General features: G+C 37.6%; 3 protein-coding genes and 1 long non-coding RNA gene across 4 annotated transcripts; 3 read left to right on the forward strand and 1 right to left on the reverse strand.

Moving 5' to 3' along the window:
- Positions 1-374: 374 nt before the first annotated feature.
- Positions 375-5,582, forward strand: upf3b (UPF3B regulator of nonsense mediated mRNA decay). The gene is made up of 10 exons (XM_084429632.1): positions 375-623; positions 1,089-1,195; positions 1,288-1,394; positions 1,626-1,724; positions 2,421-2,531; positions 3,127-3,170; positions 3,311-3,502; positions 3,929-4,092; positions 4,209-4,530; positions 4,609-5,582. The coding sequence occupies exons 1-10, from the start codon at positions 510-512 to the stop codon at positions 4,747-4,749; spliced, it is 1,401 nt and encodes a 466-aa protein (XP_084285758.1). The 5' UTR covers positions 375-509; the 3' UTR covers positions 4,750-5,582.
- Positions 5,583-6,252: 670 nt separating this feature from the next.
- LOC311303270 (large ribosomal subunit protein eL39) lies at positions 6,253-7,508 on the forward strand. The gene is made up of 3 exons (XM_084429644.1): positions 6,253-6,356; positions 6,576-6,679; positions 7,301-7,508. Exons 1-3 carry the CDS (start codon positions 6,354-6,356, stop codon positions 7,347-7,349), a joined length of 156 nt encoding a protein of 51 aa, XP_084285770.1. The 5' UTR covers positions 6,253-6,353; the 3' UTR covers positions 7,350-7,508.
- Positions 7,509-9,585: 2,077 nt separating this feature from the next.
- LOC311303272 lies at positions 9,586-11,848 on the reverse strand. Its single transcript, XR_014629742.1, has 3 exons — positions 11,707-11,848; positions 10,231-10,309; positions 9,586-9,658 (listed from the first exon to the last, which is right to left on the reverse strand). It is a non-coding gene; the product is annotated as an uncharacterized lncRNA (long non-coding RNA).
- Positions 11,849-13,788: 1,940 nt separating this feature from the next.
- Positions 13,789-25,041, forward strand: LOC311303271 (large ribosomal subunit protein eL39). Its single transcript, XM_084429645.1, has 3 exons — positions 13,789-13,911; positions 20,997-21,100; positions 24,850-25,041. The coding sequence occupies exons 1-3, from the start codon at positions 13,909-13,911 to the stop codon at positions 24,896-24,898; spliced, it is 156 nt and encodes a 51-aa protein (XP_084285771.1). The 5' UTR covers positions 13,789-13,908; the 3' UTR covers positions 24,899-25,041.

A 25,041-nucleotide genomic window follows, 5' to 3' on the forward strand; every position in this document is an offset into this window, starting at 1 on the left:
GACATTTATTAGGTGAAATAGAGAACATATAATGCCTTATTATTGTTTTTGCTTGTCAAAAAAAAAAAAAAAAAATGTTACCCCAAAAAGTGTCAGCAGGATGTAATAAAGAAACATGTGTTGAGTATGAAATACCTGTACATAAGGAAAAGACACCGGGAGAGATAGCACCAATTATAGAGGCACATTCGTTGGGGGATACAGGAAAATTAAAATGTAAGTCATAAGTCATTAAATACTCCTGAGAATTCAACAACTCCCCGACCAAAAAGGATCACCTTGTCAAAAAAAGTTTTCAGAAATATACTCTTATGCTTATAAAAAAATATATTACAATTATTTCAGATATAAATTGAAGCGACTCTTTGCGTCATGAGCCGTAGCCAATCAGAGACGCCTGCTGGTGTTACAGAGAAACAACTGCGGAAAGTTGGGCACTGGAGAGATAGCAGACGCGACAACAAGAAACAAACGTAGTCAGACATCGTTGCAAAAGTTGGCAAGGGATCATGAAGGAGGACAAGGAAAACACGCGTCCCAGAGAAAGGAAAGTGGAAATAAAATGTGATGAAAACGACAAACCAGAGAAGCCAAATAAAGAGAAGAAGGAAGCTATGACAAAGGTAACGTTAGTTAGTTAGTTAGCAGGCTAGCTGGCTACATTCCTGCTACAAATAGCCTACGAACAAAGCAGCTAGGCGCTTTCATTTGAAATACTATAAATTATTGTATGTGGCTGTATTTCTAGTAGCCTAATATGTTTACATATTAGGCGCTGTTTGATTTAAACGTTGCAGATGAAAATACTTGCTTGAACAGTCTAGTTAGCAAATCCTCCTGTCAAAGTTTCCTATCACTGCGGGGATTTGGCCAAAACAGTAATAGAGAAGAATCATATATACAGTGGCATGTAAAGTAAGATAGACATTATTTAATTCCATTATTCCAACATTTTATGCTAACAATTCTAACTCTTCCACTCTTAGCCACGTAGACTTATGTGTCATATGGGTTCTACAGTGTATACAAATATATGAATTGAACATATGCAAGTCATTTTTAGGATTATTCCTTTACCATTATTTTAGATTGTGATCCGACGTCTGCCTCCAAGTTTAACTAAAGAAGACTTAGAGGAACAACTGCAGCCTCTTCCAGAGCTAGATTACCTGGAGTTTTTCTCAAGTGATACTAGGTTTGTATGTGCTGTATTTCATAAAAGAAAGCAGAAAAGTGACACAAATAAAAGGTAATGTATGGCTGATCAAGGTGTTTGTTTATCTGCAGTCTTTTCCCTCACCTGTTTGCAAGAGCATATCTGAATTTCAAAAATCAAGATGACGTACTTCTCTTCAGAGACCGTTTTGATGGCTACGTCTTCATTGATAATCGAGGTTTGGCTTTTATTTCCAGCATTCACTTTTTACTCACTAATCAGTCGGTTTAGGAATCAAACTTTTGCGACATTTTACCTTAAATGTAAAGATTTCCAATAATTCATTAGTATTATTATTATTATAGAATTGTATGCCTCAGACTGAGATGTTCTCTATGCTGGTGAACTTTTCCTACAAAACTGTTTTTTTGGTTTTGTTTTGTTGTTGTTGTTGTTTTGCATGTTATAGGACAAGAATATCCTGCCATTGTTGAGTTTGCACCATTCCAGAAAGTTGCTAAGAAAAGAAGCAAGAAGAAGGATGCCAAAAGTGGAACAATTGAAGATGGTAATCATTGCAAACAATAGTTAACATGGGGAAGATGTTAGTCACCATGAAATAAAATTGTAATTATAATTTTTTATGGTATATTGCTATGTTTATTACTTTATAAATGATCTGTCCGTCTACATCTATTTTTTATCGATGTGCCCTCGTAATATTCATTCAAATGCATTAAAGTCCCCTCCCCTCACAATGACACCTCTTTTCTTCTCTTCTTTTACGTGGGCACTGGTGCAAGGGCTGGACAATAACCCCTCCCCTCCAGCAACCTGTCAATCACAAGATTGCAGCAATTCACAAACAACAATGATCCAATCAATATCCCGATGCACATAATCAATTTCCGCACTACCGTCTGGTTTCACAGACAGGGCTTAGATTAAGCCAGGATTATTCCTTATTTCGATTAGGATATTTAAGTAGCTTTTATAAACGTGCCTTAGAAAAAAAACATTACTGGTGTATATCTTCTTGAGACAAAACAATGGCTTTGACGTATTTTAAGATATGTCAGTGCAAGTTGCTTTCAGTTGCAACATGCATTTTAGTCTGGGACTAGATTTAAGCCTTGTCTGTGAAACAGAGGGTAAAAACATTTTCTCATTTGAGAAGCCGCTTAATTTGGATGTACATCACAATAGGGGAGAAAAGATGATCAGAATTTCAGATTCATGCTGATTCATACCTGTTTCGTATTAGATGCTGATTACAAAAAGTTTTTGGAGTTCTACAATGGTGATGAGGAGAAATTTCCTTCCAATCCTGAGACCTTACTTGAGGAAATAGAGGCCAGGACAAAAGAACTCAGTGGTGAGTTTCAGCACAAAAGTATGGAAACTTGTAAAATAGGTAGTTGGTGATTGCAAAATTCTTGATGATCTCAGAATTCAGACTTTTTTTCTCGCGATTGCAAGTGTACATCTGAGAAAAAAGTCAGAATTGTGAGATATTAACTCGCAATTGTTAAAGTCATATAAAGGCCAATTCACACCGCACAGACAAACAAGTCTGCAGTTGGATTTAGAATTTCATGAAAAATAGCTGTCATGTTCACACTTCCCCAACAGACACCAACAAACACTGATTGAACATGTTCATTCGGGTGAAAACAAACCCCGACCAATGCCAACAGAAGCAGATAGGGGTAACGTGTTTGTTGGCGTTTGTCTGTGCGGTGTGAATTGGCCTTAACTTGCAATTTAATATGACTTGCATTGATAAAAAATAAAAAAGGCAGAATTACAAGATGTACACTCACAATTGCGGGGAAAAAAGTAGCAATTGTGAGATAAAAAGTCGCAATTACCTTTTGTATTGAAACAAGCTTTCCATTCTTAAACCAAAACAACTTGATATAGTTTTCACTCTTCATTTGAAATAATCTTTTCGAATACTCTTTCCCCAGCTAAAAAAACAACACCTCTCTTGGACTTCCTTAAGAATAAACAGGTAAAGTGAGAGTGTAATATTTATTACTGATGTAATTGCATACTTCATTAGCCTTTCACCAGTTAATTTGGTTTCCAAACATATAATATGCCATACTGTATGTGTAGTGTGTTTATGCACTCTCATCCTGTCTTTCACAGCGGATTAGAGAAGAGAAGAAAGAAGAGAGGAGACGGAGAGAGCTAGAACGCAAACGCTTGCGAGATGAAGAACGGCGTAAGTGGAGAGAGGAGGACAGAAGAAAAAGAAAAGAGGCTGAGAAATTGAAAAAGGGAGAAAAGGCATCTGATAAGGATAAGGACCAACCTAAAGATGAACAGCCAAAAATCAAGGTATGTAAATATTATTGACTACCTTGATTCATTTCTATAGTTTTATTACTAAAAGAACACACTTTATGCACAGAATATGAATTGAATATTGATTATTCAGCGTCATTACTCCAGTCTTCAGTGTCACGTGATCCTTCAGAAATCATTCTAATATCCTGATTCACTGCTCAAGAAACATTTCTGATTATCAATGTTGAAAAATGTGTGCTGCTTAATATTTTCGTGGAAACCATGATGAATTAAAAGTTAAAAACAGCATTTATTTCAAATAGAAATATTTTGTAAGATTATAGATGTCTTCATTGTCACTTTTGATTAGTTGTATGCATACTTGCTGAATAAAAGTATTCATTTCCTTAAAAAAAAAAGTCTTGCTGACCTCAACTTTTGAACAGTAATATAAGGTCCTGTATTTTTGTCCTTTAGCTCTTAAGAAAACCAGAGAAAGCAGACAGCGGTGATACTGAGAAGCTAAAAGACAAGCCTAAGAAACTAGACCGAGAGAAACAGAAGGAAGATCGACCTCCTGGAGGAGGAGGAGAGATGAAGAAGCGACAGAATGGTGAATACAGAGAGGAGAAGGGGGGCAAGTAAGTTTGGTTGCACTCGACACTTGCACTAGATGAAAAACATTCCCAGCCTTACTCAACCCATCTTTGACTTTCCAAGTCTTCTCTTATTTTCATATCACTATGTCAATATGCAGATCAGAGGATAGTGGGCATAAAGATTACAGAGATCGTGATGGAGACAGAGAGAGAGACCGGGACAGAGACCGAGAGCGAAGACAAAAAGAAAAAGAACGTATCAGAAGGCAGGATGAGGAACGAAGGAGGAGAAGGGAACGTCAGGACGGAGAAAACACCTACAAAAAGAGAGAGGAGGAAGGGAAGAAGGACAGGGAGCGTGTTTGGGAGAAAAGAAAGCATGACAACACTGGAGACTCCTCAGTTAATACTCATCCTGAAAAGCCATCAAAGGACAACAAAAAGGAAGACAGTGCCAGAAAGGATCGTCTGAGAAATAAGGTACTTGCTCTTTTTTGATCCTTTATCACTGATTTAATTTACATATGGCTAATAGCTCGTTTTACATTTCTGATTTAGGATCGGCCTGCGATTCAGCTGTACCAGCCTGGGGCGAGGACCCGTACCCGAGGAGGAGGAGGAGGAGGTGAAGATGGACAGGCAGGGGACAGGAGGGCTGAGCGGGAGTCCAAGAATAGCCAAGAGAAAGCTGCCGAGTGAGGAAGCAGCTATGCTAGGATGAAATGATGTCTCAAGAGAGGAGGGTATCTGTTCTAGTCAGGACAAACACCTCAAAAACATGGTGCTGCCAGCAAAAGAAATCCCCACACATAAAATAAAATAAAAACTCACTGACACGGGAGAACATGCCTGTTGCCCTCCAGTGCCTGAATGAGCCCTGAATGAGTTCCTGTTCATGAGCAAGGCAAGTCCTAACCGACGGTTAGATTTGAGAAACGGGGCATAACCACGAGAGAAGTGATTGGACCATGATAACTTAAAGTGGCCTTACTTTTGGTACACAGTCAAACTTGTTTTACTTCACCTGCTTTTCTGTTTCATAGTTAATAAAAGGTCTGACCTGGCTTGCTCAAGATTTCTCACTGTTCCGCTTTAGATAGATCTTTCACGCCTTACCTGAACCCTTCTATCTGGTATCATACAGTGCATTTCACTTCAGACAATCAGTAATTAATTTGTGTTCTATGAGCATGGATGTAGCCTGCAGCCATTTCTGTTCTGATCTGGGATTGGTCAGGTGGAAAAAGCCATGCTTTATGATGCTGATGCCTTGATCACTGTTAGTTCTTTTCTGCAAGTCGATTAAATTATATGCAAAAACAGATGTGGCCTTTTATAGATTTGGAACTGAAGCATATCCTACCACTCTGCATCCTCTGGTTAGGAAATGGTCACATGTGCTGTCATCCAATTGTACGTTTCATTGTAACCAATCCTTAACTCGAAACAGCTTGTTTTTCTTTTATTGTTGCAGCTTTGTCAAAATGTGTAGAGAAATCCAAAAAGACAATAAATGAACAACCAATGTGTTACTTCAAGTGTTTTGTTTTATTTGTATATTACATTTGTTTGGTAAAAAAAAAAAAAAAAACATGAAATAGGTGCCTTTTTTATTTCAATTTTTTTTTATTTTGAAGTACTTTTCTTAAAGATTGTATCTTTGAATGTTATGTACAATTACATCATCTTAAACTAAATGTATAATTTAATATTTACTGTGAAATATAGCTAATCATTTAAAGTTGAAATGCCTAGTGCTTGATTGCTGATTATCATACATGATAAGTTTCAGTTATTTGTTGTTTACTGCACAAAATCACAGTAACAAGGTTGACAGAAACTTAACAAAGTGCTAAAAAAAAGAGAAGATACTTTTTTGAAGCGACTCATAGGAATCTTTATATTTTTAATGAAGTATAAAAGAAAAATGGCGTTAATAACATATACGTTGGTGTCAGTTTTTCCATTGTTAATATCATTGTTTGCACAAAATAAGGGAGTGAAAAATGCATATTTTTCGTGGAATGAGGCAGAGGTTTCACGGTTTTAAAGAGACATGCATTGGCTGGATGGAGAATAGCATATATATATACAGCTGCTATTTTTCAAAAGGCGAAACATCGAGTTAATATTGGGAAACGTCAGCATTACGCAGTAGCTTGTGCTCCGTGGAGCCACTGGGCGGCGCTGTGGTGTGAAGGAGGAGTAGCTCTGTTCATGACTCGGATATACAGCGCTTGTGTTTCCCATGGTTCCTTCTCTTCGACTACCGCCATAGTGGTGAACGGATAGCGGTCTCTGAAATGGTAAGTGAGAATCACAAAACATCGTCGTCCAAGTAATTGTTTTCCTGCACATCTCTTCATTTTTCTGTGCAAGTTGAAGTTCTTAGTTGGTGGTGTTTAATATTAAACAGATTACTGTTCGATAAATAATGAAATATCTCACCGACGATGTTTTGTGGGATGACTAACTTAAGCCATCGCAGATTGCCTAACCATGTGTGCTTCACATTTGTATTTCAGGCGTCACATAAGACCTTCAGAATCAAGCGCTTCCTCGCCAAGAAGCAGAAGCAGAACAGGCCGATTCCACAGTGGATTAGGATGAAAACTGGCAATAAGATCCGGTATGTTGACATGGTTGTGCTGTAGGATTTATTTGCCGCTGCTAACAGTGCTAACTACACCCGCAACTACAGTCTTAAAGTGCTAGTAGCCCTTTAGTTTTCTTGTCCTGTAGTTTATAGTAGCCAAACGAAAGCAGGACGCAATTACAGTGCTCAATTTTGTGGGAGTACTGCCATTATCCTGCTGAGAGCATCATCTGCAGTAGAGTCATGAGTACTGTCATCTCCCATATGACGTGTGAATGCTTTGTTGTGGAGACATTTCATAGGATTATTTAAAAAAATTAAAGTTAAAGATTAATGTCCTCATTAGAAATGTAAATGCATATCAAGCAACTTTGGCTTGCTTGTTTTCAGTACTTTTGTTGCTGCTATAATGTTAACAATGCATTTCAGTGATACAGGTAGTGACTTAATTTTGTGACCATTTAAACTTACATTTGCTTGGTTTAAGTTTGCTGCTCTTTATACTTTAAAACGTCTTATTCGTGGTTTTCTGAGCCACACGATTCTTAGTTTTAGAGCAGTGCAGTTTACAAGAAAAACATTAGGATTCTAGTGTAATTCATTTTAATGGCTGCAATCCTGTGTGATGCTTTACATGTGCAAATCTTTTTGCAGATACAACTCCAAGAGGAGACACTGGAGAAGGACCAAGCTGGGCTTGTAAACAAGCTTTACTTCAGCATCCCCCTCCATCTGTTCCTTGCCAGGACAACCAACTCATCCAGAGCTGGAGAGATGCCATGCTATCTGGAACAACAGTCTTTTTTGTACAGATGTTCTGGTTATGTCCTTCCTAAATAAAAGATTTGTCATCGAACCAGAATTATGTGGATCCTTCTGTTTTTTGAAAAAGCAAAATGCCAGAGTCAAAAGTTTTCCAATTGTTGGTTCTGCAAAAGGTTGTCGTCTTGCACAAGAATCAAGTTTTATGCTAATTAACACCTTTCATATTGTCTTTCTCTGAGCATTTAGGCTCAATCTTAAGGATAAACATTTATAAAAAAAAGTCTCCAAGTTCCTTGTAATTTGGTTTATTAAAAATATTAAAATTAATCAGTACACACCACTTGTCAGGTTAAGTAGTTGTCATGTTACCATACAAATCTTGTTACTAATAAAAACATTTGGTGTTTAACAGTAATGACCTGACAAACATGCTTTTGGCTTTAGTCTCAGATCTTTTCAAGTAGACCAACGTTGTACAACAGCCTCTTAAATGATGTGAACCGCTGGCGCACAATTCCTCCTGAGCCGTCCACCTCGACTCTATTTTCTTGAGCATGTTCTTCAACTGCTTGTGCTTGACTTGCACTGTTATTCACATTCAAAACCCAGAAGTATTCATCATCACAGGCTCCCAGGAGCTCCTTAATTTCATTTGGTGTGTTGTCTTTAAGATACTGCCATGCTCTTTTCCCATTGTAGTCCATGATGTCTACATCGGCACTGAACGCACCAACCAAAATCTTCATAACCATGTACTGGCCATGCATGGCAGCCAAGTGGAGAGGCGTCAGACCTCCACTGCCTCTCAAATTCACATTCACTGACAGCCCCTCTTTTTCAGCATGCCTGAGAAGCTTAATCAGTGTCTCGTCCTTTCCATTTTTTGCCAACCAGTGGAGAGCTGTAAAACCACTAATAAAGTCTTTTCTGCTCAATAAACTGCGATCTTCTGGCAGACCACGGTCGGTCCACAGTTTATAATCAGTTACTCATGCTAACCAAAATTCACTATAATGGATAAAATAAGCAATGTACACCAGTCTCAAAAGCAGTTGCAAATTTATTTTTATTAAATTAATTTTCAGCATTACATTTATCAGATTATTTTATCCAATGTGACTATTAGTCAAGTACATTATAGGATAATTTATACCCTTATGAAAATTAACCATGGTTTTACCACAACATTTGCAGTAAAACCTGATAGTTGCTAAAAAAAATTAACCATGGTTTCACAACAACCAAGGTTTAAAAACATGGTTATTACAGTCATGATGATTACCATAATTTCACAGCAATTATTACAGCAATATTACTAGTTGAACCATGTTTAAAAAAAAAAAAAAAAACACACATCCAAAACTAATGAGCTTAGAAAAGTATTTATTGAATAAAAAGAAAAAGATAAAAGGAAACAAACTTCAGGAGGGGGCAAAGGCCAACAAAACAAACAAAAAGGTTTCTAACTCAGTTTTAACCATAACTTACCTAAACATTAAAGAAAAGTAAATAAATAACAAATAAAGTTCCCTTTCTCCCTAACTACACATAAACAAGAGAAAAGCAGATTCAAACAAAAATGGCACCAACCTCCCTACAAGTTTCCTTAAAAGGAAATCTTCCATTCTAAACAAAACTATAAGTCTTCAACTACATCTACAATTGCACCAATGATTAACAGATTTCAACAACATAACAGGATGAAGCTATCTAGAACAAGGGAAAAGAAGTCCATATGGCAAGTTAGCATCTGCAACCCTCTCTCTCCCCTCTTCTTCTTCTTCTTCTTCTTCTTCTTCTTCTTCTTCTTCTTCTTCTTCTTCTTCTTCTTCTTCTTCTTCTTGAATTTTATTGGCGGTTGACAAACAACAAAATGGTGTATTTCCGCCACCAACTGGTATGGAGTGTGGATCAAGACGACTTCTCCCCTCTTGTTCTTCTTCTTCTTCTTCTTCTTTCTTTTAATGGCGGTTGGCAAACAACTTTTCAGTGTGCATTACCGCCACCTTCTGATATGGAGTGTGAATCACAATAGCCTTCTCTCACTATCCTTTAAATAAATAAATACATACATATATATAAAACCAATAAACAGCTTCATAAATATCTAATAACATTATTAATATTCATACATTATCATTATTATTACATACAACTTCCTAAAACAACTAAACTCCTCCCCTCTTGTTGTGAGATGGTGCTAGCTTTATATGCTGACATTCTCCCAGCTGCAGCCAATCAGTAGAGCTGAAGTTAATGGGCAGCAAATCAGCAACAGGTGATCCCAATCACCAGCATGAGCATGGTAGCAGTAGACATAGGGAGAAACAAAAGAAAAACACACAAAGCACATAAAATGATTACAAATAAAAAGAAACCGTCTTAGGACGCAACAGGGTTCAATGGAATTTTTTTTTTTTTTTAAGACATTCATATTTTTTCATATTTCTGTTTCAAATAAATCCTCATTTTTCTTTCTATTCATCAAATAATCCTTGAAAAATATGAAGCAGCACAACTGATTTCAACACTGATAATAATAATCATAAATGTTTCATCAAATCATCATAATAGAATGATTTCTGAAGGATAATGTGATGCTTCTCCATAGAAAACAGTTATTTAAATGTTTTAATATTATTTCACAATATTATTGTTTACCGTATTTTTTATTAAATAAATGCAGTCTTGGTGAGCGTAAGAGACTTCTCACAAAACATATTTTTTTTAACCAACAACATTAGAGTATGTTTGAAGTTTTAGTTTAGTTACTTTATTGTCCACAAGTGGAAATTTGTCTTTGGCTTGGTTTTACTTACTAGTCATATGGTTGATAGCGCCTTAGAGATGATGATCAGCTCAACTCTGCTACGGTGCAGGGCATCAGCGTGGAAGGATCTAGGAACACAACAAACCATTTGTCACAGAGCCAACAATATTTTTATACAATGACAGGTTTTATTAAAAGGAAAGAAGCTACAGCAGAGGTGAAATGCAGAAAAGAGAAAGAATATACATAAAATGATTTCTTTAATTAGGCTAACAGAATTTATGTTTTTAGGTTTACTTTTTCATTGTGTTGTGTTCAAAACCCTATAACACTTGTGGTATTCCCGGTCAAAAATTACTGGCCTATACAAAAATAACTTATAAATCACTTGTTATGCTATATTATCACCCAATTTTGGCTTCAATCTTTTTGTCAACTTGTTCTCTTTCAATTAGGACTGGTTTTATATTTCTAATTTGCATCTGATTAATCGTAGGCCTCATTTATCTGAGAGTAGGCATTTATGAATAATTTTGAAAATATTAGCCTAAGTAAAATATGAACATGTTCATCATGTACACATATGTGCATGTGTGCTTGCAAACATCGAGCCCTTGGACCTGTGCATGTGTCGATACATGCATACACACGATACCCAAACACACACACACTATTTTGAGTATTACACACATTCTTTTTCACAGAGAGAAACTTGATCTACCCTGAACTGCATCTAATATTCATTCATCCATCTGACATTGATACACACACAAAACAAATCAAACTTCCTTGTGAAACATTAAAGTAGACTAAGTTAGTTTGATCAACAGTGCAAATTTTTTCATATTTTATTTAATATTTCCAAAATGATTCATAAATGCCTACTCTCAGTTAAATGAGGCCTACGATTAATCAGATGCAAATAGAGATATAAAACCAGTCCTAATTGAAAGAGAACAAGTTGACAAAAATATTGAATCCAAAATTGGGTGATAATATAGCATGCATAACAAATGATTTACAGCTTCATGGCAGCCGGATGCAGCCGCGGAGATTCGCCCTCATTTTTTAAGTGTAAGAATTCAAATGTTTAACCCTTATTAAAGTTATATTTTATTGTCTCGTAATATTAATGGGGTTATGTTGTGCCAAAAAGTACCGTGTTTATCTTGTAGGGTCCGATGAAATAAAAAGTACAGTGTCATGCAAGTGTCTTTTTTTTATGTATTTCTTCTGTTTCTGTCTTAGATTTATAAGTTACCTTACTATAAACCCTTATGAAAATAAACACCTTTTACTACACTAACCATAGTTTAACCACACTGACTTATTTGTAGTAATACTGTGGCTGTACAAATGTTAACTTTATCAGTCCAACCAAAGAAACAATGGTTACTACACTTTTACTATAGTAAAAGCATGGTTCATTTTCATCGGGGTATTTTTGAGTATTATACATAAGTATAAAATACGTTAAACAATAGTTATACTATAAACTTTAAATATTTTAGCTTTCGTTACACACATTGCACATGAACGTCAGAACCAGCCGCCTCACAAACGACCTGCGTTTGGTTGATCTACGACGACAGCCTGCTTCACTCCTCAGTTTGGTAGGACACATTGTAAATGTATTTTGGAAAAAACTATGAGGAAAAAAAGATGGGAATAGTAAATACAGTTATATTGAACATATAAGAATGAATGAAATGTAAAATGTTTTGTTAACAGTCATGGTGTGCGTAACTAGGCAACCACGTTCTCGTTCACGTTGCATGACGTCATCGAAGTATGTCCCAGAACGTGCATACTCTTTTGCTACACACTCAAAAGTATGTACTTTTTCCTCACAAAAAAAGTACACTTTTAGGTCGTAGTATAAGTAGGCGAATTGGGACTCAGCCTATGGGTTTTTTTAATGGGTTTTTGCTAAATCGCCTGAAATAAGGTCTGTGGTTAACAAAGCCTCTACATATTTTCACGTTTAGATCTATGACATAAAACCACTGATCTATATCATTCTATATAGATCAGTGCATAAAACACACCAGTTATAACCTGCTTGTTATTTTTTAAAACTTTATTGTGTCTTAAAAACGGTGGTTGCTAACAAGTTGCTAAAAGGGACTACATCCTTTGGCGGGGACTTTAGACGTCATCATGACAAACAGGCTCACGTTCTTAGAAGTTTACCTTTCAGTTATACATAACGTTATATATTTAGTCTTTTCAAATTATAGTTTTTCCAAATATTGTTGTACACAGAATTCTGTGATATTAAGGTAACCGATTACCAGTTCTTTATTTCTGTGGAGAGACTGTAGTTCGACAGTGGTGTTTTGTTTTGTCCCGAGATGCAACCACAAGTCGTCGAATGAAAGATGCTCGTTTTTACCGTTTACCAAACATACAATCAAACATACAGTGAATGTGTGCTTTTGTGTATCATTGGGGGTGTCTGATAGATGTAAACAGTGAGAGATTGTGTGGCTGGTATGGCCGGCGCGACGCTAACAGAGCCACGACCGCGCACTCCCATATACGGGTAAAAAGAGCGAATAAAAAATAAGATTTAGTTGAGAAATAGGTAAATAAGATATGTATTGCACTGTCTTTGTGCTCTCGTGTATCATTAGGAGTGCCTGAAAGATGTTAAACAGTGAGCTCGCGTGGCTGGTAGTGGCCGTAAACAGCGAGAGATCGTGTGGCTGGTGCAACGCTTCGTTGAATCGCTTAGCCACGAGCGCGCTCCCATACGGGGAAAAAGTGCAAATAAAAAAAAAAACAGATAAGATGAGAAATAGGTAAATAAGCTATGTATTTCACTGTATGTGTGCTTTTGTGTATCATTAGGAGTGTCTGATAGATGTAAACAGTGAGAGATTGTGTGTCTGGTCTGGCCGGCGCGATCCACGAGACGCGCGCTGCATTTGATTGTTTTTTTAAACCTTACATATTGTGTAAGTTCGAGTGGCCGGCGCATATATCCGTGACTGGTCGAGTGGCCGGCGCATATAAAGCAGTGGCAGGCGCGTATATCCGTGACTGGTCGAGTGGCCGGCGCATATATGCAGTGGCAGGCGCGTACATCCGTGACTGGTCGAGTGGCCGGCGCATATATCCGTGACTGGTCGAGTGGCAGCTCCCCCTGCCCTACCATACATATTTTTTCCGAAATAAGGTCCCATGAGCCGGTGTAGCAGTCGATTCTGTTCCCTATCGGAATTCCTGTTCCCCCTGAAGTGAACGAGCCGTGTCTGCTGACAGCGCATGCGTCAACGCCTTAATAAACCTTAATAAATCAACGCCTTAATAAACATTACATTGAAATCTGTAATGTTTTAAATTTGAAAAGAAATAATCTGGATTGAATTGACAGATGGGGGAAAATTCGCTTCTAATAAAAAAAAAAAAAAAAAAAAACGCTTAAATTTCGGGAAAAAAATACAATCCTTTTTTAACCTTTTGGCTTCCCGTACATCCAGTTGAGCTTCTGGCTTCTTGCTCGTATCAGAGAATGCTCGTATTCAGTTCTGATGGTACGCATGGTAACTCGGCAACTACGCATGATTTGTAGTATGATTTGCGTAAAGGGAACAGGAATTCCGATAGGGAACAGAATCGACTGCTACACCGGAAGCGGAGGAGCGGGACTTAGGCTCTCTATTGTTTACAAACATTCTGAAAAGGCCTACAGCGCTTGTGTTTGCGGTTAGCGGTTTCTGAAATGGTAAGTGAGAATCTTAAAACATCGTCCAACTAGTAATTGTTTTTTGTTAATTCCTTTAGCAGTAGAGTCATAAAGAGAAAGAGAAGGATATACAAAACGAGATAGTCCTTCTGCTTTGGACAAAAGAACCCTCCCATAAAGGGAAAGGTCTCTTTGGAGCCAACGATTAAAGATGTTTTTGGTTTTCTTGACCCTTCCAGAAAAATATTAGCCTGACGTCGTCATACTCAGATTCCCGACCAAAAAATGTTGTGGGCGGGGTTCGGGCTGGCACCCAGGCTAGAAAAATATAGCAGCTAGCACTATCTGTTGTCGAGCTGCTACATTTTTTGTTAAATAAATACCAAGATACCTTACGGTCTCTTTTACAGAGATACCATCGATTGAAGAATCGTCACTTTTATAGAGCGTCATTATCTCACACTTGGACATATTCAGTTTCAATCCAGAAGCACATGAAAACTGCTCAATTACATTTATAGCCTTGGTGAATTGACTCTTATCTTTTAAAAAGAGAGTTGTGTCATCAGCCAACTGGAAGATTTTAATTTCTCTATCAAAGATGGATATACCTTCCAAGCTTTGTTCATGGATAATACTTAATGATAAAAGTTCTGTAACTAAAATAAACAAAAAGGGGGAAATTGGACAACCCTGTCTGACACAGCGGGTAATGAAAAATCTCTTAGAAGTATTAAAGCTAATTAAGACAGAGCTGCTAATATCTTTATAAAACATTTCAATAATATTAACAAAAAAGTCACCAAAACAAAATAACTTGAGAGTCTGCAAAAGAAATTCATGCTCAAGGGTGTGTTTTACGGTGTGTACTTTACTCTTAACACCTTTTACCTATTTATTTATTATTCTCAGGTAAGGTAAAGAAAGTCAAATCTGACCTAAACTATAAGCATTCAAAAGGTATTGTACTTACAATTTGGTCAGAAGACTCCTCTGTCGTATGTTCTCATTAAAAGTCTTCCAGCATCATAAATCTAAGTCTCAGTAGGCAGATTTTGTAATCAATTAAATGTATTTTAATTGGTTACTTTTCTTTTTATAATAAACAAAAATATAAAGGCAAATAGAACTTCATCATTTTAGTATAAAATACAATAATCACGTTTTGAATCAAAGGTGTAGTAAGCTCTGGGCTTCTTATATTCTGCTTGGGGTTTCTTGTCCTCAGCTCTGGGCTTCTAGACGTCGGGGGCACTGGCGTATCAGTATCCCCAGAGGCAGTCAGTTCATCAGTCTTTTATACTCCTGTTGTTTTCAACAGGCGTTAGGTTGACAATCCTCCAAAGTTTCCCAGATCCTTCTCCATGGCATGTGCAAGCGGTCCACCTCTTCATGTCCTTGAACTACAGTAAACTCAACTAAGATGGCTGAGTTCATTTAAAGTTCTAGGAGTCCTCTAGCGCACACACATAATCACACTTTTCTGCTCCTCTTAACATGGTTGGCACAGTCACATATACATACAAAACCAATTACTGTACATCTATGCCAAAACAATATAAGCCATCTTTTACAAACAAAATAAATAATAACATTGAATGCAATGCATTCTATCCAATACATTGGCTAAATATGTGTAACAATAAAGGCATCTATAATAAACAAGGAGGCAGGTAATTGCATTTTCTTGATATTATACAACAGGTGTCAAAAGCTTTATAAAAGTCTAAGAATCACGGCTTTAGAATGTATAAAATCTGAGTCCAAAAGATCTAAAATAAGTCCTATGTTGTAACTGATATGCCTATCTTTTATAAAACCAGATTGTGTCTCTGCAACAAACTGATTAAGTTGAATCTTTAATCTATCAGCAAAAACCAAGGCTAAAATTTTATAATCGATAGTCAGGAGCGTAATTGGACGCCAATTATCTATTAAAAGAGTGTCCTTGTCTGGTTTGGGAACAAGGGAGATAATGCCTTGTTTCATTGATGCTGTCATTTCTTTTGAATCAGTACACTCTTTGTACATACAAAGCAATGGTTGTTTGATTAACTCCCAAAAATGAATATAAAACTCAACAGTTAATCCATCACTGCCTGGAGATTTTCCTTTCTTCATTGAGTGAAGCGCTATTCGAATTTCCTCAATAGTCAAATCAGAATCACAGAAGGCTTTAAAGTCAGTATCAATAACTGGAACATGAGCTTGAACTTTCCTTATAAAATTGTCGCAATTGTGTTTATCAAACACGGATGTGTAAATGTTTTTGTAGAAGGCTGTGACAAAATTAGATATCGAATTAGGATCTGTGCAGTTGACACCATTAATGTTAAGAACAGTCAGAGAATTTCGTTTGCAGTTCCTCTTCTCTAAAGCGAAAAAAATAACTAGAATTCACCTCTCCTTCTTCCAGCCATTTAGCCCTGGACCTAACAAAGGCACCTTTGGCAATATCTACATATGCTTGATTAATTTGTAGATGTAATTGCCTTAATTCTAACTCCTCTTCCTGAGATAGATTACCTATCAATAAAGAATTTATTCTTTCCATTTGTTCAGTTATTTTTGTTATTTTGATGTTTTTAAATCTTTACTTCTTTTTATAACTATTTGTCTAGCTCTGTACTCATTATGAATTTTATCAGAAAACATATAGTTAATTATTTTTTTTTATATTGTCATTGAAGATATTATCATTTAAAAGACAGTTATTAAATTTCCAATAACCACGTAACTTCCGACTGTCGTCATTACAGCCTAATTTTTAAATTATTTGTTTGTGATCAGAAAGAGCGTACGAATGAGATACACTTTTAACAAATTGCAGGGCTGATGATGAAACTAAAAAGAAATCAATTCTAGATTTTAAAGACATTTTACCGTTTGACCAAGTAAAGTCCTGTGTGTCAGGATGAAAAAAACGCCAAGGATCTGTGAGGGAGAGAGAAGAACATATTGATAAAATATTATTAGAATTATGATTAATATTGAGACCTTCATTGCTTCTAGGAGGGAATCTGTCCAGTGTGTTATCTAAACATTCATTAAAATCACAGCCTAAAATTAGAAAGGAGCCCGAGTATTTATTTAGCAATTCTGTCAATTTACAAGTAATTTGAGAAAATAATATTTTGTTAGCAGAGAGGGAGTTACAGCCATATAAATTGCAAATAATAAAAGTTGAGTTATCTTGCTTTAACGTCATAATAATCCATCTACCTTCACTTGAAGTTATTACATCCAGAATTTGTCCCTTAAATTTGTGCAGAAGAATTGAAACCCCAGCTGAGTGATTAGATCCATGGCTACAATAAATTAAATTTCCCCATTGATTCTTCCAGAATTTAACATCCAACTCACAAAAGTGTGTTTCCTGAAGAAAAATTAAATCAGTTTCGCAGCTTTTACAAAATAGAAAAATAGCTTTCCTCTTTACCACACCACGCATACCTCTTACATTTAAGGACATAACAGAAAACGTACTAAACTTGAAATCCATAACAAGTATAAAAAGACAAAAAGAAAGAATAAAGTATGTACCAACGACTGAAGAAACTGTATGGAAACTTTACCTTAAAGGAAGGAATGATATACAACCCACTGAGGTCATAGAACAAACAAAATGACTTATCTTGAACCTAGATAATCACCTATAAATATGACCCCCTTTCAGACCCTGCGTCCATTACAATGGACATCACAGCCCCCTTTTTTTTTTTTTTACTTCTGGAGCATTTCACCTAGTTTAAATCCTGCAGTCCATGAGATTGGACGTTTGTCATCCAATCAAATGGCAGTAAAGCTCTGCATGTAGTAAAAAAACTAAACAAAAAAAAACACTAAGAGAAGCATGGCAGCACTTCACTCCAAACACAGAAGCAAGCAACATTTTCTATGGTTTTATTTTTTATTTGTTTGATATGTTTACCAGTATTTCATAATTTGTATGTAAAATAGAAAGATTGAACTTATTAATTAAAGTTAAAAATCGATTGGAGAATTGCACATTTTAAAATAGGATTTTTTCAAATGTGTCTGTCCATTAGAATGGACAGTGGGTTCAAAAGCCTGTTACTGAAATCACATTCCAGTAACTGAAGTCCAGTAATGCTGATTGCAATTTCTTATATAAAAAAATCTATATCACAGTACCGATACATTTTTGAAACTTTTTCATATGCAGAATATATAGCCTAGTTCTTGAAGTGCTTGAACATATACAGTAGCTGATGGAAATATCTCAGATGTTGACTTTATGTGTGGAATGATGAGGAAGATGGAGATGTAAAAAAAATATTTATAAAGTAAAATGACTAGCTCCCCGCCAAACGAACATACGTATTTGACTTAAATCTAAAGCGTAACTTGAATATGAATATTTTTCTTACACAAACGCATCGCTTCACTTCAGAAGGCCTTTATTTACCCCCCAGAGCCGCATGGAGCACTTTTATCATGGATGGATGCACTTTTATGGACTTTCAAAACAGAAACAACCATTCACTGCAATTATAAAGCTTGCAAGCCAGGATTTTTTTTTTTATATAACTCCTATTGTATTCGTCTGAAAGAAGAATGTCATATACACCTATGGCTTGAGGGTGAGTAAATCATGGGCCAATTAAAATTTTTGGGTGAAATATCCCTTTATACAGCGGGGGAAATAAGTATTGAACACGTCATCATTTTTCTCAGTAAATATATTTCCAAAGGTGCTATTGACATGAAATTTTCACCAGATGTTGGTAACAACCCAAGTAAGCCATAGATACAAAGAAACAAACAAAAATAAGTTCAGAAATTAAGTTATGTGTAATAATGTGAAATGACACAGGGAAAAAGTATTGAACACATGAAGAAAGGGAGGCGCAAAAAGGCATGGAAAGCCAAGACAACTGCTGAAAACTTACAGTAATTAAAAAGCAATCCAGCCCCCTGTCAGTGGAAATTAATAACAGCTGGTTCAGTCCCAAATGATGGCCTACAAAAAGGTCTCATTGCCAAGGTGTCACACAAGACACATCTCATGATGGGTAAAAGCAAAGAGCTGTCTCAAGACCTTCGCAACCTAATTGTTGCAAAACATAATGATGGCATTGGTTATAGGCGCCATTCTAAGCTTCTGAATGGTCCAGTGAGCACTTTTGGGGCCATAATACGGGACGAATAATTTCACCATAAATTTGCCTCGACCAGTGCTCCTCGCAAGATTTCTGATAGAGGAGTGAAAAGAATAATCAGAAGAGTTGTCCAAGAGCCAAGGATCACTTGTGGAGAGCTTCAAAAAGACCTGCAGATAGCAGGTACTGTTGTCTCAAAGAAAACAGTAAGTAATGCACTCCACCGCCATGGCCTGTATGCACGCTCACCACGCAAGACTCCATTACTGGAAAAAAAGCATGTTGAAGCTCATTTAAAGTTTGCTGCACAACATTTGGAAAAGCCAGTGAAATACTGGGAGAATATAGTGTGGTCACATGAGAGCAAAATTTAACTGTTTGGATGCCATAATACACACCATATTTGGAGGAGAAATGGCAGTGCACATTACCCTAAAAACACCATACAACTTGGTGTTGGCTCTTGGACAACTCTTCTGATTATTCTTTTCACTCCTCTATCAGAAATCTTGCGAATTTTATTGTGAAATTATTGTCTTTCCACTTCCGTATTATGGCCCCAAAAATGCTCACTGGACCATTCAGAAGCTTAGAATGGCACCTATAACCAATGCCATCATTATGTTTTGCAACAATTAGGTTGCGAAGGTCTTGAGACAGCTCTTTGCTTTTACCCATCATGAGATGTGTCTTGTAAAGTGAATTACATTACAGTTACTGGAAATCGAAATACAGTAACTTGCTGGCAACCGTGCTGCCAGTAATGTACTGTAAAAAAACAAAAATTGTTTACAGAGAAATTGTTTCAAAGATGCACACAGGAAATTACTGTAACGTGAATGCATTGATTGATTCCTAGGTTTATTTTGTTATGAATAAACAAATGTGCGATCTATAAAGTAAAAACCTTACAATTAAAGTTGAAATGTTGTAATGTTCAAGTTTTTGATCTAAAAAAAGAAAGATGCACAAAGAAAATGATTCTAACATGATGACCATATTGATTGATTCTAAGATATTTAGTTTGTTACAAACAATGTCTAATCTGTAAAATAAAAACCTCAAAATTAAAGTTGAAATGGTACACTATTGAAAAGTTTTTGACCTTGAGAAAATGCTTTAACTATATACCAACAATTTGTATGTTTATTATTTAATTTTATGTTGGTATATTTTTGTGAAGTACACCTGTTTTGACCTGACGTCCATTGAAATGGACAAAAACATTTTTTAGATTCAATTCTATTTATTTATAGAAGCCTCATGAGCTGTGAAAATGTACTTTTATATTTTTCAGAAACTTTAAACATAATTCAGGTCTGAAGGGGCTAGTCACCTCCTCCTTGTGACTAGTCACCTGCAGTAACAAGCTGATGTACGATCGAAGACAAACTTTCAATCTGGGTTGCAGTAACGGCGGTTGTCTTGTCAATTGTTGAAATTTTTTGGAACATCTCATTGCGAAACTCGCGAATAACCGCCAAAATTTCAGCGGACGTGTCATAACGCTCATTGTGCTCGTGCTTAGACTTTTTCAAACTTGGCTTAATGGGGGTGTCAGGAAGAGGAGTAGTAAGGAGATCACAAAGTTTGGGTTGAGAGTCAAACCATTTGTTCGTTGTCTCTTCCATCTTCGATTCGTTTTTGTTCTCTGATGAAAAGGTAGCTTCCAGGGTAACGTTACATGCACTTTGAACATGATCCATCTTTGACTCAAGTGCACTGATACGGTAGCAACTGGAGCTTGTTTATGTTTTCTTCTGCCCATAAATTCGCTTCAAAGTGAGAGATTAATCATCAATCTCATCATGTATTTGTTCATTCATATAAAATATGTACACTATGTTGGTTGTAATATCATCCAACCTAAAACTTTCCCGACGACACTTCAGAAACACCTCCTACCTCACCGCCATCTTGGCCACGCCCTTGTTTTGTGGGATGACTAACTTAAGCCATCGCAGATTGCCTAACCATGTGTGCTTCACATTTGTATTTCAGGCGTCACATAAGACCTTCAGAATCAAGCGCTTCCTCGCCAAGAAGCAGAAGCAGAACAGGCCGATTCCACAGTGGATTAGGATGAAAACTGGCAATAAGATCCGGTATGTTGACATGGTTGTGCTGTAGGATTTATATGCCGCTGCTAACAGTGCTAACTACACCCGCAACTACAGTCTTAAAGTGCTAGTAGGCCTTTAGTTTTCTTGTCCTGTAGTTTATAGTAGCCAATTAAAGCAGGACGCAATTACAGTGCTCAATTTTGTGGGAGTACTGCCATTATCCTGCTGAGAGCATCATCTGCAGTAGAGTCATGAGTACTGTCATCTCCCATATGACGTGTGAATGCTTTGTTGTGGAAACACATTTCATATAGGGTGACCACCCGTCCCGCGTAGCGCGTGCGCGCACAGCGTTTGAAGCCCAATTCATGCGTCCCGCAAATTGAGACCGTGTCACGCATAATCTATGCTTGCTCAAAAAAAAAGTTGGTCGCTCTATATCCTCGAGCCCCTGGCAGCCAAACGAACATTACTTGACATTTCAGCACGCTACTGTTGCCACACCCACCCCTTAGTTGAACGGCTGACTAGGTTGTTGTCAACTTTTTCGTTGTTGTCATGACAGCGCGCGCACGCGGATACCAGACACAGTGGGAAGGAACTTTAAGATGCGTGCGCTTTCCAATTCGAAAAATGGAGAAAGAGACCGAGTCTGAGAGGCACCGCCATCATCAATTAAAAAGAGAAGGTGTGGGTACAAGAAAGACTGGGAAAATGAATATTTGTGGCTGAAAGGTGTTGAGGGGGATACCGAGAGGGCTTTTTGTGACCTTTGCAAAACGTCCTTCTCAATCGAACATGGAGGGGAATACGATGTCAATATTTTTTTTTTTTTACTGTTCCTGTGGTGTTGAGCAACTACAATTCCTGTTAATCCTATAGTTTAATCCTATGTTGAGAAAAGACATTGCATTCCAGTGGCAACCAGAACATGATGAGGCACTGTCTGCACTTAAAACAGCACTGACCAACTCACCAGTTCTTAGGTATTATGACTCCAACACAGCACTCACTATACAAACAGACGCATCCAAAGATGGCTTAGGATCATGTCTGCTGCAGGAGGGGCAACCAATAGCATATGCATCCAGGGCTTTATCGGATGCAGAAAAGAATTACGCCCAAATTGAAAAAGAGCTATTGGCGATTGTTTTTTCGGCCAAAAAGTTCCATCAGTATGTGTACGGGCGCAGTGTGAATGTCCAATCGGATCATAAGCCATTGGAGGCTATCTTCAAAAAGCCATTGAGCAAAGCACCGGCGAGACTCCAACGTATGCTCTTACAGCTACAGAAATATGATCTGATTGTCCAATATAAGCCTGGTAAAGACATGTTGATTGCTGATACACTGTCACGTGCTGTCGTTGAAGGCCAACACACAGGTACAGATGATCTCAGTGATGAGAGAGTTGTATATTCACTTCAGGCTACAGAGGCTCTCAGTGAAGAAATGCTGAAACAGCTTATAGATGCTACTGCAGGAGACAGTACACTCCAGTTGCTTGAGAAAATGCAAAAAACAGGATGGCCGACACATAGAAAGAAACTCAACCCCTCACTTCATCAGTTCTGGCCTATTAGACACACTGTGGCTGTGCAGGATGGCATAATGTTGGTATCAGGGAGAATCTTGATTCCTGAGTCAATGAGAACAGAGATGATGCGGAAATTACATATCTCACACCAAGGAATGCAGCGCACAAAAGCACATGCCAGAAAATTTCTGTATTGGCCTGGAATGACAAAACACATAGAACAGATGGTTGAAAGGTGTTCAACATGCCAACAGTTCCAGCCCAGGAACCAGAAAGAGCCACTCATCTCTCATGAAATTCCAGAGCTCCCCTGGTTAAAAGTAGCTGCCGACATCTTTGAAATCGGAGGTCAGTCATATCTATTGATTGTCGATTACATGTCAAAGTATCCAGAGGTGATGAATATCAAAGACAAGACAGCGCGCTCAGTGATTGAAAAGATGAAAGCAGTGTATGCAAGGCATGGCATTCCCAAAGAACTAGTGTGCGATCATGTGCCCTTCGCTAGCTATGAAATGAAGACTTTTGCTGCAGAGTGGGGGATTAAGTTGACACACTCTAGTCCAGCCTATCCTCAATCAAATGGCCTGGCGGAAAGGACAATCAAAACTGTTAAATATGTCCTGAAAAAAGCAGAATTATCAGGGGTGGATCATCATCTTGCTCTTCTCTCGCTGAGAAATACGCCTATCACTGGTACGTTCTACTCACCAGCTCAGTTACTGATGGGAAGAGTTCTGAGGAGCATCTTACCAGTGTCCAGTGAAGTTCTGCGACCGGTCACTCCTAAAGGTGTTCATCAGGCGCTCCAATATCTGCAAAAGAAGCAAGCGTGTCATTATAATGTGGGAGCAAAAGTCCTGCCAGAACTACGTGCTGGAAATACTGTGCACATGGAGACGGATAAGGGGTGGCAACGAGGTCTCATTGTTTCAAAACGTGATGAGCCAAGATCGTATGATGTCATCAATGAAGCAGGACGACAGTTCCGTCGCAACAGGCGCCATCTGAGGAAAACAAATCACAAACACACAGAAACATTTGAAGTAGCGGATGAGACCCATGACAATGCACACTCTCACGTCCCAGAGGCACATGAAGAGAAGGATCGGTCTGTACAGTATGTGCCAGAGCAATCTTCTCATAATAGCAGTCCCACAACCACTAGGAGTGGTCGAGTTGTGAAACTTCCGGTGAGGTTTCAGGACTATTGTATGAACTAGCTTTGAACTGCTTAATGGACTGCTTAATGTTCATATATCTTGTTTATAGTTTGTGTTGTTTGCTGTGAAAAAGGGGGATGTGATGTAGTGTTTAATGCATTTGCTGTGCATAATGCATTTGTGATGTAATTACCTATTGTCTCCACTAGAGGGCCACCTGGGGGTTAAAGGGGGTTATTGGAGTGTGAAGAGGAAGAAGTCTGGCTTGCATGTGCTAGCGGCAGTAGCCGCTTTGTTTGTATGAATAAACGGTCGGTTCTTTCCAGTGACTTTCTGTGTACGTAGTTCATTGGATATACTGCACATGAAGAAACACTACATATATTATAATTTATTTAAAGTGAATAAATTGTAATGAAAAATAAATCAAATTAAATAGTAAATCGTAAGTGGAAGTGCATCTGTCAATTCATTGAATGTTCAAAATATTATGAATCTTTATTTAGAAAAAAATACACATTGGTTGGCCTATTCATGAGCATACATGAGCAATTACACATGTTTAGGGGAATAGGGCATTATTAATATCATGTAAGGTGGTATGTGCTTGGGTAAACCAGTGAGTCTGCCCGTGGGGTGGGGGCACCGCCGCGCCAGGCAGTGTCCCACATTGTCCCTCAGAAACATACCCCTTGTCCCCCCTTGGGCTTATTAGCAGGTGGTCACCCTAATTTCATAGGATTATTAAAAAATTAAGTTAAAGATTAATGTCCTCATTAGAAATGTAAATGCATATCAAGCAACTTTGGCTTGCTTGTTATCAGTACTTTTGTTGCTGCTATAATGTTAACAATGCATTTCAGTGATACAGGTAGTGACTTAATTTTGTGACCGTTTAAACTTACATTTGCTTGGTTTGTTAAGTTTGCTGCTCTTTATACTTTAAAACGTCTTATTCGTGGTTTTCTGAGCCACACAATTCTTAGTTTTAGAGCAGTGCAGTTTACTAGAAAAACCTTAGGATTCTAGTGTAATTCATTTTAATGGCTGCAATCCTGTGTGATGCTTTACATTTGCAAATCTTTTTGCAGATACAACTCCAAGAGGAGACACTGGAGAAGGACCAAGCTGGGCTTGTAAACAAGCCTTACTTCAGCATCCCCAGGGCTGGCGCGGGCCTCAGGCTTTGAGGAGGGGCCTCCATAACCATGTCATCGCCTATATAGTCAACCAGTCAAGACGGGCATAAATATATTCAATTAAAATAATTAGACACTAGGCTG

This window comes from Rutilus rutilus (assembly GCF_951802725.1).
Source record: "Rutilus rutilus genome assembly, chromosome: 14".
Taxonomy (NCBI): domain Eukaryota; kingdom Metazoa; phylum Chordata; class Actinopteri; order Cypriniformes; family Leuciscidae; genus Rutilus; species Rutilus rutilus.

What these genes read in the sequence shown, in the direction of transcription:
- upf3b (XM_084429632.1), top strand. Translation starts at nt 510, where the DNA reads ATGAAGGAGGACAAGGAAAACACGCGTCCCAGAGAAAGGAAAGTGGAA. An exon ending in ATGAACAGCCAAAAATCAAG is followed by an intron (nt 3,503 to 3,928) that starts GTATGTAAATAT and finishes TTTGTCCTTTAG; the next exon opens with CTCTTAAGAAAACCAGAGAA. An exon ending in AGAGAGGAGAAGGGGGGCAA is followed by an intron (nt 4,093 to 4,208) that starts GTAAGTTTGGTT and finishes GTCAATATGCAG; the next exon opens with ATCAGAGGATAGTGGGCATA.
- LOC311303270 (XM_084429644.1), top strand. An exon ending in AAAACTGGCAATAAGATCCG is followed by an intron (nt 6,680 to 7,300) that starts GTATGTTGACAT and finishes ATCTTTTTGCAG; the next exon opens with ATACAACTCCAAGAGGAGAC.
- LOC311303271 (XM_084429645.1), top strand. An exon ending in AAAACTGGCAATAAGATCCG is followed by an intron (nt 21,101 to 24,849) that starts GTATGTTGACAT and finishes ATCTTTTTGCAG; the next exon opens with ATACAACTCCAAGAGGAGAC.